The following is a 13,237-nucleotide window of genomic DNA, read 5'->3' as shown; positions in this document are numbered from 1 at the left end:
ATATGGAAACCATTAATAATGTTGACCCCTATGTGCAATCCACAACTATCATGAGTCTACACATACCTCAGTGACACTTTCTTCCTGGGTATCAGTTAGTGATAGGCTTTGGGTTAAACTGTAGGGCACTTTAGCAAGCGTTCAACAGATCTCTCACAGGGGAATATTTAGGGCAAGAGATGCATTGAGTAAGTGTACAGCAGCTCTCAAACTCACTGAACAGGACCTTACAAATATGACAACTGGATGTACAACATGCAAGTTTAACATCTGAATGAACACATTTTGCAGCCCTGGGAGAATCCCGCTGTGAAGGCTCCACAGTGTATCATTCAGTATCAGTGTGTGTGTGGGTATACTCTCGCTGCACTGGCGAACGATCGATTTGTCTAAAGCTCGACATACCACTGGCAATTATTCCCATTAAAAAAAGATTCCATTGTAAACCCTCACAACGCAAATTGATAAAAACTTAATGGGGTTTGTATTGGAAATGCAATAGCTGAGAAATTGTATTGACAGACCATGATGACTTACAGGACATGAGTGCTTCAACTGTTGTCTTTCCCAAGCAGCCCAGAGCTGTGGCTGGATTACACTTGCCCGGGTGCCATTCAGGCCCTGTAATCTCTCCTGTGTGAGGAATTTCTGCCCTGCCTGTTGACATTTCATGATATTTATGTTTATTAAAAATGAGGCTGCAGTGTTCCTCCTCTGCCAAGAGGGAAATTGATTTTTTTTTTTCCAAACAGGGTTTTTCGTTTCTCCGAGAGAAGATTGAACCTTAGAACATAACAGAATGAAACAAGAACTTGAAGAAACTTTTCTGGTGTGGCAATGTAATCCTTTTGTCCACATGCCTGATATGGTTGGTGTCTTCAATGTCAAGAGAGAGCTGGGGCAGGGAGAGTGAAAGGGGGAGAGAGAGAGAGAGAGAGAGAGAAAGAGAGGCAGTGACTGAAAGAAAGAGAGAACACAAAGTGATTTGATTATACAACATCCATTCTTCAAATTAAAATAAATAAATTAAAACATTCTGGATATGTTCTAACAACATAATTGAATTCCATAATTTGTTTTAAATATTGTAAAGATCCAGTGATGCTTGTAAATATATCTTTATTGAATTGCTCAATTCCTTACATTCATTTATGTCAATTTAATATGTTCCTGGATGAAAAGAAGGACCGATTTTAAGCATTACTGTTCCATGGTAGCCAGCACATCATAGGCACTGTACTCCCAATGGGAAACTCAGCTGAACTCAACTATGCTCATTTTTACCAGACAGTTTGGACTAATATGGATTTATTCAGGGGCCAGTTTTATAAGTGTCAGTTGTTTCATTGTGACAACCATAAATCTGGGTATATCCAAAACTGGTCAATGATGACGTGCGTGTCTGTGCTACCAGTAGTGAATGACGATGTCAGTAGAGCATCGACTGAAAAAAATTCGAACAGTGTGCATGGTCAAGTGGAACAGTTGCTGCTTCCTTGTCTCGTTCATTGTTTCTGGCCATTTTTTCAACATTGCGACACTGTGATAGTTCTAAAAAGGGGGAGTGTCCTCGAGCAAAAGCCCACCTACCTAAACCACCGAATTTGGAAAGGACACAAGCAGAAGAAACTTTCAGAGCTTTCCAAAAAATGTAACACATGCGTAGTCATCTTGTTTGGCAAGGTCAAGAGCCAGTTCAGGGTCTAAAATGCAAAAGGCCAATCTTGACAGAAGACTATGCTTATACTTTATAATCCAAACATTGCAACTCCGAGCTGTCCAGAATAGCTCTCTTTATTCAAGTCTGTATCTAAGCTACCATTAAAACCTCTTTTTACAAACATTATATTCATAATTCAATTAAAATTGTACTTGCCATAAGATTCACAGGAAAGTTGACATTATGCATTAGACCTAGATTAAATATTTGGTAACCACTGCTCTACACATGTCTAATGAAAAGAGCTGAATAATTATGTTCCCTACATTATTTTTAACTAATTGCAATGCACCATAAGGATTACATGACAGAGCAAAAAATATTATAAACAACTGTCGCCACGATTACACAACTTCATTTTTTTCAGGAAGGGCTACTAATGCACAGTTTTGCAATCAAAACCCAGCTACACTTTTTTTTCCGTTGCAGCATTCAAGCCGAACACTTGGGCGAAGCAAAACTATCTACATTATTGTGTGATTGTTGCACAATTTTTCTCGACCAAGGTTACAGTCCTTCTTTTACCACTCCGCGCAAAATATCAAGGATCAATGAGCATACAGTCAAGACGGGGTGCGAGTTTCCAGTATGCGTCGTGACTCGTGTTCTTTTTTTCTGTCTGACATCTAAATTGATTCTGCCTGCGTAGCCCTTTATAGTGCGACAACGGGGCCTACCGTTACAAAATTAGCAACCCAGCTAACCTGTTTCCTTTGCTACACCGGTGGCAGCATACAGTAGCCATTAAGTTGCAGAAATGCATATCGTATCGTAATATCATACAGTATTCTGCAAGCGCACGAAAGGCGTAATCCGTTTCAAAATTATGCAGGGGAATTTGATTGACATTTGGCTTGCCCATATGCGTGGCGGAAAACGCTTCCTGGACTAAAAACAAGAAGTTACGTCACCAATCGGCAGAGTCGGCTTCGAAAGAAGGCGGAGTTATCCGCACTGTAAAGGTAGGTTGCGCTCAGCGTTGGAGACAGAGAAATTGATACAGAAGGAGCAGTAAATCTGCCAGACCTTGCTGTGTAGAAATTTGTAACACACTTGCAAGTATTTTTGACGACCCAGACTGAAAGAAGCAAGTGAGATCACGGCGGTTTCCCGGTTAGGGGAAAGGTAAAAGTTGTTGAGCAAGGAGTTCAGTGGATCATTTTCAGCTACAGTTTAAATCTGATTGAAACATCACGCTGGAAATGTCCGAAAATAAGCCGAATGATGATCCGAAGTTGTCAACGACGGACAGGATGATAAAATGTAAGTACCGCTGCATGATGACCCCGGTAGTTGGAACGGTTCTCTATACTGCACATTTGAATGCAGTCAAGTTTATTGTCACGATTGTAACGACACTTGGTACATTGGATAATCATTTTTGTTACGCGTGGTAAAAAAAAGAGAGAAAAGCGGATTGCAGAGCCAGAAGGGTGTAGCTGGTAATATTAGCGTTTGTCGGAAGTAAAGGTATCGCAAGCTAGCTATTTGATCATGACCCATCGAGTTTGAGTCGTTGATAAAATCGTGACTTGGATTTCTGGGTGATTTTGGTTACCTGCAGTTGACTAACATTGTCTGTGTGGTACTACATCCTTGTTTAAAACGTTTACTGCCAGGGGTTGTATTACGCGCGATCAGACGTTTTAAGTTACTTCCTTCGCTAGCTAAAGCTAGCTAGCTAGCGAGCAGGCTGACAAAGTGTTGCTGTGCTGCACTGCTTCGTGGTGTCATATTGTACAGTGCACGACCCGAGCATGTTGCGTGGTCAAGTCAAAATGCCGTCGCTTCGTCGGATCAAAAGACCCCGGTGTTGCTTTTAATTGAAGTTTTCGTGATATGCTTCTGTCGTGCTTATGGATTTGATTTGAAATATACCTTACAATCACCCTTGCGAGAACTTGATTTCGCTCAGAAACAGTATAGCAAGCTTGCAAGTCATCTCGCTGGTATGCATGCAGTAGCTTATCGTGGGCTGAATACTGTATTCAGATCTGTCATACGTTATGACATTTAGGCTCCGTCTTTCCCCTATTGAATGCGACATTTAAATGGATAGACACCTGATACTGACAACAAGAGATGATCTGGTGTAAGCTCTTTTGCGCTCTATCCGTGCAACTGAAAACTGTAACTACTGTGTCAGTAATGTATAAGGTAACTACTACTCTGGTTTAATGTACTATCGAGGCTACTACTGTTACTACGAATACTGCTACTTACATCGTGACGTCGAACGTACTATGTTGCTGGTCGGGCAAAGTTTTTTTTTCACATTTTTGTGACCGCTAATACATTTTTTTGCAGAATAGCTCTCCAGTAGGCTATAGTTCTTTGTGGTATGGCAAGCCAGTGTGTAGTGCGATTCATCCACGTCACTCATATTGCAGCCCTGAAATGGAATAATTCCATCCAGTTCCACTGCCCCTAAAACAAAACGCAATGACAGTATTAGACCATGTGGTGCTAGCGCACACCGTGGCTTGCTAAGTCGTTTCCCAACGGCTGTAAACTGCTTGCCTTCGATCGCTTGCAAATAAAACTGAGACAGTATATTTTTTTTAACCAAGTGTATCAGTAAAGAGGGCACAGTACTGGCAGGAAAACGATGAAACCTGTTGAAAGGTATTAACCGTTTGAAAGGAACTTCATGTTTAAACTCGATAGGTGTGAGAACCTGAAGATGGACTGGTAAAATCCTATTGGTAGACATATGGTGCAGCCTGGGAAGAATGAGAATTAATCTTAGCATTACTGAAGTGTCGAACACACACACTTACACTCTTGTATATATAAATGTAAGTAAAGCAGTAGACTATTGGGTAGGGGCATATTCCTTGCATCGAGACCTATGAATCGTAGATGAGATTCTTCTGTTTATGTTCATCGTACTGCTGCAGTGTGGTTTTTCTATGCTGACACGGTGCAGGTCACCTGAATGACTTAAGTGCGTAACAGCAGTGTCTGTCTTGGGATCCAAACCTGCAACTCACAAGACCCTTTCACGACTGTAGCCATGCAAGGACCCTCGACCCCGCGGTGTAGCTGATGTTCCTGGCAAAGAGCAGGCACGCCCCCCCCCCCCCTTCCTTTGTCCCGGGCCATTCATTAATGGGCCAGTATGTGGCATGTGACCTTTCCGGGGGAAGCCCCCGTGCGTGGGTATGTCCCGGCCCATTCCCGCGGTATCACCGAGTCATTTTTAGAATGGGGCGTTGAGTAACTCCGCATGCCTCCCCCCGTGGCCTTTGTGTGACCGCTGGCGGTGCGGCCCCCACAGCGTACTGTCTCTCTGCCCCGTGTTGCGCCTGCCCCGCCCCCATGGGGGGAGCCCATTTGTCCCGTTTTGAGAACCAAACAGCTGCCCGCTGTCCCCACTGACTGTGCTTTAACTCCTGTGCCGTGGCCGTGTGATAGGTTGAGGGGGGTAGTGTCGGGGCACGCCGTCCGGGGGGCAGTTTTTCCCCCTCGGGGGAGAACTCGGTGTCTCTGCCTCGTGCCTCAGCTCTTAATCGATCAGCCAAAGGTGTTATCTGGGTAGGAAGCCAGCTCGCACTACGTACCAAGGAATGACTCAGCTAATCCCCGCAGCCCTGGCAGGGTGCTAGACCTCCAGTATTGCCACAGCCTACCCCTGATCTACTCAGATGCACTGAGACCACAGGTGCCTTCAGAATCAGACACACAGCTCATGCCTGTATATATTTTCTCCAGCAGTTTGTCAGTGTAATTGAAAGGGGTTAACCAAATATTATGAATCATAAGCTTCTTGCTGGATGTCTGTGTGTGGTTATCGCCTTTCCTCAGTGATGTTATCAGTTTTCTGATGTTTTTAGATGTCGTAACATGAGTGGCACCAACTAAGTTTGACAGTGGGCATTGTGCTGTCATCACAGTGCTACTCAGTAACTCGTGACCGGGCCTTGGTAGTGGCACTACCACTGTACCGTGTCAGAAAAGTCTAGCAGATCAAACGAATGATGCTGGGCTTATAGGTCTAAGGCAGCTTGCTTAAAGCTTCTCTGACCAAGGGGGTAAGAACTACATTTGTCAGTTTGAGATGAGATCGGGGAGTGGGATAGGGGGGATTTGGGGGATGGCAGTTAAAATGAGTTTTGTGCTGTGGTTTATCGCAGCCTTAGCTCTCAGCAGAGGCAGTAGGTCTCCCTGTCTGTCTCCATAAGCCCAGCTCCATAGGACTCTACTGCACTTTGCTGCTTTACAGTTAAATCAGCTTTTTGCTGATCCTCTGATAGCAGATGTTGATGGAGTGGGTTTCGGACGGGGCCTTCACCAGCTGCTCGCTCCACCGTCTGTTGGAGGGGCCTGCGGAGGACGGCCGTACTCTCTGCCTGACCGAATGGGAGCGGTTAGAAGTACGCCGAGGTCGGGGGCGGAGTCTATCGTAACCCCGCCCCTTCGAGCCGGGGCAGTCCCTGGTTTTCAGGGGCCACCTTCAAAGATGACCTCTCTCTCTCCTTCGCTTCTGTGCGTAACTCAGGTTGTCGCCCCTCCAGTTATTCTGATTCGTGCGCGTCTCTCTTAATCTTCCCCCCTCTGCAGAAAAGTGCAGCAGACCGATGGAACCTAATTACAGTGCACACCTTTGAGAAGACAGACAATTTAGGATGGATGAGCTGTCGTCCGTAACAATCCCCTCTCTGAATCTGGAGTAGGAGTGAGAAAGGTTTCCAGCCTTATTGGACTACTTTTGAACGCGCCTTTAATTTGGTATCGCACGCGGTGCTCTTAGGGGGAGATCAGGATGCTAAGTGGATTGTTGCAGCTTGTGCCTACGTAATTCTCATAAGCCTGTGAAAGAGAGGCACTCAGTCTAGCTGTGCGTTCTGCTTTCATCAACAGGGAAGACTGGTCAATTCATGTATCGAGTTAAAATGAGGGTTTTCCAAGTGCCTGTTTGCACCAACAGAAACGAGCTGGTAATAACTGTGAATGCGGAGATCAAGGGCAGATTTAATCTCTTTGCGGGCTTGGAGGAAGGTGGGGAGGGGAGAACGAGCGAGGATTAACAAGTTGGCGTGCTGAGTTTCAGGTATTTGCCTGGTTGCGCTGTGTCACGACAGACTGGAAACGCGTTCTGCTCTGGTGATTGATGGTGCGGCCTGTGCCCAGAGCATGTAAGCGCTCGCTCCTCGGTTCCCGACAGTAACCCTTAAACATGAGCCTCTAAAAGAGAGGCAGGCCAGCCTCCCTGTCCTATGTGAATTTTAAAGACCTTTTTAAGGTCTTAAGAGGTTGTGGAGGATTATGATGGCCTTGTGTTTCTTGTGACCAAATGTTTACAGTTTCGCACAAACTGCCCAGGGCAAGGTAACATAGACGCTTGGATGGACGCCCACTTAGCCAAACAGGCGGTGCATGGACCCGCTTATTCCGAAAGACCTGCTCCCCTAACACATTTACATTTATTCATTTAGCAGATGCTTTTATCCAAAGCGACTTACATAGGTTACAGTTCTTTACAATGTTATCCATTTATACAGCTGGATATTTACTGCGGAAATTGTGGGTTAAGTACCTTGCCCAAGGGGGCAAGGTACTCGGGATCGAACCGGCAATCTTTCGGTTACAAGTCCTGCTCCTTAACCACTACGCTGCACTGCTGACCCTACTGCTCCTGTCGAGACAGCACATAGTGCCTTATGCAGGCCACAGGTTCTGAATAGTCTTCTCCAGTCAATGCAGAGAGAAACAAACATTTCAATCATTGAACTAAACTTGCTGCTACAAATGCTTGCCAGTGCCAGCACACAAGGCTTTGACATGACCTGGAAGCAAACGTTTGCTTTGTTAGGGCATGCCATAATGTGGATTATAGTGATTATATTTGGAAGGACGGGGTTAGGGTTAAACGCTAAGCCCTTGAACGATCTTGGACTATCAGTGATGGCAGCGCAGCGAAAATGTTCCCTCAGAATAGACTGCATAATTCCATTGTTTTTGGCTACGCCATTACCTTTTGATTAACTGCAGAGCAGGGAGGCTTAAGCTTGTGTATATCTTGTCTTCAGAAGCTCACGGGACTGTTTGCGATGGCTTTGCTGTTGAGAGCAGCCCTCTGGCAACAGGGATACGTTACTTTTTTTGGGCCGGCTAACCAAATCTAGTGAGATGTTTGGCGGTAATGTCTTTTCATTCGCTTCGGTCTGCTGTCAAAGCTTGGTTGAGGGCCTTCCAAATTTCAGTTAATGGGGACAACTTATAAACACACTGGAAGACGACCATTTACATGCACGGAATCAAACAAAATAAATGGGACAAGACAGAATGGCAGCCAATAGAAAGGCAGGGATTTATTGCTTTATACAGAGTGCTGGCAGTGTTAACTTTGTGTGTCAACAAAGTCAGTTGTTATATTTTGTCATGGTTGTTTTGTCAGGTAAACGTAAGCTCTTCTTCTCGTATTGAATGCATAAACTGTTTCTGGAAACATCAGTTGTTTGTAGTGCCGGGCGCTTATTGTCTGCAGTGTATTTTCAAGTGACAAAGTGTCCCAGTGAAATGCTCACCATTAGCGGCTCACTGCCTCATTTCGGCTGCCTGTCTGACTTGAATGTGCCTTAATGCAGCCCTGTTTTCAGCTCTCAGATTCGGTTCCACACAGAGATGTTCCCTTCCGCTTTAAAACTCGGATTGAAATTGACAGTGTAAGTCTGAAGGGTGAGTCAATGCTACAGTCACCCTGGCCTGCTTTACACAGTGATTTTTAAAAAAAATATTTTCTGTATACCCCTTCTTCTTGGTTGGTTTTCACCTTGGTTGGTAGCAGCGGTCAAGCTTGACTCTCTGCAGTACCTTCTGTACTTGCCCAGGAATACTGAGGTGCTGGAACCAACAGCTACTTGTACATACTACAAGTCCCACAATGCATCATGGTGGAGCAAACACTGACTACAGGATAGGTGCATCATCTCAGCTACTTGCAGGCACCTCACCAGCTGCGGCCTACCAGTTATTGTCAGTGAATGATACAGCTCAGACTTGAACCTGGCACAAGCACCTTAACCAGCTGTTATTATTTTATAGCATCGCAGTTATTATTTCATTTATTATATTTTAAAGGAGAAACTGAGCCTGCTTAACATGCACAAAATTAGGTAATGCATGTGGTAAATATGAGCCCATCCAAACTAAGCTTTTGCAAGCCACAGTAGTTGGAACTTCCACACTTATTCTGTGTATTTGTGAGCATGCTGCCAGCCATATTTTTGGCACACAGCCCACATTCACTTGTAGGTCACCTTGATGTGCTTGCAAACAAGAAGTTTTTTTTTCTTATTTGTCGGAAACCTCTCCCTGCTGCCCAGCCCAGACGGGTCCTGGTTTGTGTGCTGATACACCTCCCCTCGTTTTTCCACTTTGGCGCCGGATGGGGAGGGGGTTTACGGAGGGGGTGGGGGGTGGTGTCGGCCTGCACGCACAGTGATAACCCCTAAAAATGTGGAGCAGACGGAAATAGGCTCCGGAGCTGCAGGGGGAGAGCGCCTCCTTCTTTGTACCTGTGCTCCGTGCTCGCCTCGCTCCCCAGCTCGCATCCCCAGCAACTTCCACCAGGCTCTACCCAGCCGCCGAATCCTCCCACCCCCCCACCCCCCCCCAGCAGCTTTCCGTGGGGTTTTTGACTGCCCTCTTCCTCCCCACACCTTCTGCCTCTTGCTGGATCTAGCCCCGATCTGTCCTCTTTCTCTGCCGGATCTCCGCAGTCGGAAACCTGCAATGGCTTCTTCCGTTCACCTTGCGGGGAGAGCGAACGGGACCAGGAAGGCAAAGAAAGGTAACAGATACATAACCGCTGGCTGACTTCTTCTTTTTTTCCCCTCCTCCTGCTACAAATTAAAATGTTTAAAGTCTTTAAAATGTCCTCGTCTGCTTCCTTGGAGCCTGAAGAACCTGCAAGATAGCAGTAAGGCTGGTACGTCTCTGTTTGGATTAGCTAGGAATTAGGCTTTGTTTTGGATTTAGGGCACAGAGCCAAAGAAAGCCATGAACTTGGGAAGATTACGTTCGATCTAAAGGGATTGTGGGGTGGGTGGGTGGGTGTGAGGAGATTGCTTTAAGAGAAGGGATGTAATTTGACTCTGCGCGTGGCCTGGAGGGCTTCCCACCTCTCTGTTTATGTGGAGCTGGGTAATTTGTCAGGTTTGGCTACTCCAGTGCTCCAGGATCAAAAACGCTAACTGACGCGCTATACAGGACTGCTTCTGTGACTGGGGCTCCCTCTCTTTCTCTCTCTCTCTCTGTCTCTCTCTCTAGGGAAGAAAAAAAAAGAAAACGAGTTACACTACAGGTGACTGCCAAGTAGGGCAGGGTTTTTTTTTTTAAATGCTGCATAAATTTAAACCGTAGCTCATGTTACGTGTAGTCAGAACGGTGCAAACGGTGGCTATCTGACGCGGTCGTCTCTCTTTGCGTGGAGAGGTGGTGGGACTGGACTCTCCGGCACGCCCTTCTGTAGTTCAGAGCATTCATTTTTAATGCCATCCCATGCATTATTCAGTGATCGTTTTTGGAAAAGTGTGGCGCGCTTGTGGAAAGCACACTGTCACAGGGAACGTGTGGCTGTGCAAATCGTGCGGCACCCTTCCGCAGCGCAGTGAGGTCCCTTATTCACGGGGACGGCCCACAGCGATGGCTTTGTTCGCAATGCTCTGACCAAGCCAAGAGAGGAGGTCGACAACCCTTGGCGTCGATCAAGCCCATGTTCATTGTTCAGGTGAATGGGCCGGAATGGCTTTCTGTCATTCTGTCATACGTGTATGTACAGTGCAGAGAGAGGCCTCAGGGCTTCTTTGTATTTAATTGGCCAGAGCTTGCAGTTCCATGAACGTGATTGGCTGTGGAAATCCACCAGGGTTTCTGGGGGAGGTCCAGGGCATGCGTTGCTGTGCAAGGTTTCAGTAATGAAACATTCAGAAACCCACAGCTTGGTAAAATAGCTGCATATTTTCAGCTGTATGTGAAGCCCTGTTTTTTCACTGTGTGTGTGTGTGTGTGTTTGTGGGGGGGAGATTAGCTGTGATTGGCCTGTGTTGATTTGAAGACAGGGGTATTACAAACAAAGTGGGCGCAGGTCTTTGGTAGCATGTGTGGGTTAATCCATGTGTTGAAGGCATATGTACATTTACATGTTACCCACAAGCCCGCAGGGCTTCTGTTGGCAGTCGGCCAAGGGCTTCTGTTCGTTCTGCTTCCCATTACTTTTAATTGGAGCATGACAGAAGTGCTTCTTGCACCTTTTGGACAAACCTAGCAGTGACTTTTCTAATGTTGCTCCTTGAAGTTGCATGCCTTAAGTATCAAGAGGCAGTTTTGGTTGGGTTCCAAAAAATATAAAGTCACATTCCATTATAGTCAATGTCATGTGACTGTTTTTTTTTTTCCTTCTACGCAATCGCCCAGCTTGGTTTTATTGCTGTCGATGTTTGAGGGTAGAAATCCTTTCCGTATGCATGGAATGACCAGGAGACACACCTCAGAGCCACTTGAGCTGTGCCATTCTGTTATGGACACAGAGTGTAATACTCAGCATGTGAATTTTTGCAGCGGAACTTTGCTCTGGGCTTCGTGTCAGTCAAGAAAAATGAACAGATACCAAGAGCACTCTGAGAGGGATGGAAATGAGTTTCCTCCAGACCCACATAAAAGAACGGTTGCCTCTTCGCCCGAGGTAACATTTTCAGAAAGGTCTTAGACCTTCACACTCAGATTCCCTGAGACTCCCTGCACTGCATGCATGTCACCAAGTTGCCACAGTTCCACTTAACAAGTGGCATTCAGTTTGGACCCATTCATATTCGAGATTTGTTTTTAACATTACCTGCTAAATAAATTGTCTCATGCTGCATGTGGTCGTGTTCATCACAGACTGGAAGCTGCGTCCCGAACTTCAGGCGTAGGCAGAAATAAAGAGATCTCATGTTTGCAGGCAAGTTTCAGGAATTTCATTTCTAAGCATATTTCATTATTTGGCATCTGCGTCATTCTCCACAATAAACCGTCTGTGGTTAAGTAACAGCTGTGACGCAGACGCTCTGATTGCCGTATCCGCCCTGGTCCGGCCAATGGGAAGCGGCCTGCTCCCGGCCTGTTCTGTTGACCCCGCAGTCGCTGGGAGGCCCAGAGCGGCGCAGGCCGAGGAAGCGCTGCTGGGTGTGTTTGAGCCCTCAGTGAAAGAGGCACGCTCCCTTTTGCCTATGGCATGGTGCATTTGTGAAGCGTCAGGCCCGGGCAGGGCTAGGGGGGTGGCTACGGTGTATTTCTGTCTGACAAGTGAACACCTTTGCACTGGGTCCCAGTGCTTTCATGCACACACGTGTATTACATTTACATTATTACCATTCAACAGACTTATCCAGAGCAACTTACATGGGCTATAACTTTATCCATTTCTACAGCTGAGTATTCACTGAGGCAATTCTGGGTTAAGCACCTTGCCCAAGGGTACAGCAGCAGTGCCTCAGTGAGAAAACAACCCAGCAACCTTTTGATTACAAGCGCTCCTCCTTACCGCTATGCTACACTACCCTACCTACCCACACATTCATGCGTAGAGACGCCCACACACGAGCACACGCTGACATACGGTCTTTACATATACGCACATACACTGATACACACACACACACACACACACAAATGCCAGAGGTGCAGCTCTGTTCTGCCATAGCTCCTCGCTGGGCCGAGTCCCCCCTCTCACCTCACACAGCGCTCTTTGTGTGGGCCGTGCTGCAGTTCGGTACCCAGGCGAGGCCGTCCGATCCCTTCGCCGTTCTTCAGCCGCCCCGGTGAGCGCGGACGCCAACAGAGGCGTTCTTTGTACGTCGCGCAGGAAGCCCAACCGCGGCAGGGCCGATGCGCTTTTTATCGGTCCTCTCCGTGCGCAAATGACTCCTGGCGCGCGCGCCGGCGGAGCTGTCAGAGGCTGATTTACACTCGCCGTGATGAATACGGCTGCCGGTGCGGAGCGTCCCGCCCGATGATCGGCCCTAATGCGGCTCGCAGGAGGCTCGTCAGGGCGCCGCCGGCTGAGGTGGCGTTCGCGCGATCGCCTCTGGCAGAGCTGAGGTGAAAAGAGAAGGAGGGTGCCGCTCCGATGAGAACGGCGCCACGCCCCTCCCTCCGGGAGTCACCTCGACCGACGCGTGTTCCCCGTCCTCCGCGGCGGACCGCAAGACCGCGGCTAGTTTTTACGGCCGTTAGGCCGGGCGGACGAGCTCGAGCAGAAGGCTGTAATTACCGCGTGGCTTTACGGAGTAAAGGGAGACGGGATCCCTCTTACCGGAGGCTGTATTTCCGCATGGCTAACGTCGGTGTGTCTGTTCACGTGGAAGCAGTTTAAAGGCAGCACGGCCGTCTCATGCATCGCCGCGGCTGTTTGATTAAGAGGAGGCGGCTTTATGGGTGTCTCCCTCCAGTAGTGGTGGCGATTCGTTCTCTTGTTAAAAATGCATCTGGCCCACAAAATGGAATGAACCATTGCATTCGCGACCCCAGGCC

The 13,237-nt window shown here is 47.2% G+C and overlaps 1 protein-coding gene across 6 annotated transcripts in view; it reads left to right on the top strand.

Moving 5' to 3' along the window:
• Positions 1-2,693: 2,693 nt before the first annotated feature.
• LOC118769393 (serine/threonine-protein phosphatase 2B catalytic subunit alpha isoform-like) overlaps positions 2,694-13,237 on the top strand; it is a 104,328-nt gene continuing 93,784 nt past the window's right edge. For all 6 annotated transcript variants that reach the window (XM_036516436.1, XM_036516434.1, XM_036516433.1 and 3 more), the window contains exon 1: positions 2,694-2,983. In XM_036516436.1, coding sequence (XP_036372329.1) covers positions 2,923-2,983 — 61 coding nt within the window. In that variant the 5' untranslated portion in view covers positions 2,694-2,922. The remainder of the gene's footprint in view (positions 2,984-13,237) is intronic.

Source organism: Megalops cyprinoides, chromosome 22 (genome assembly GCF_013368585.1).
Source record: "Megalops cyprinoides isolate fMegCyp1 chromosome 22, fMegCyp1.pri, whole genome shotgun sequence".
Taxonomy (NCBI): domain Eukaryota; kingdom Metazoa; phylum Chordata; class Actinopteri; order Elopiformes; family Megalopidae; genus Megalops; species Megalops cyprinoides.
Note: the sequence above shows the minus strand (reverse complement) of the source record. Positions and strands in the feature narration are given on the sequence as shown.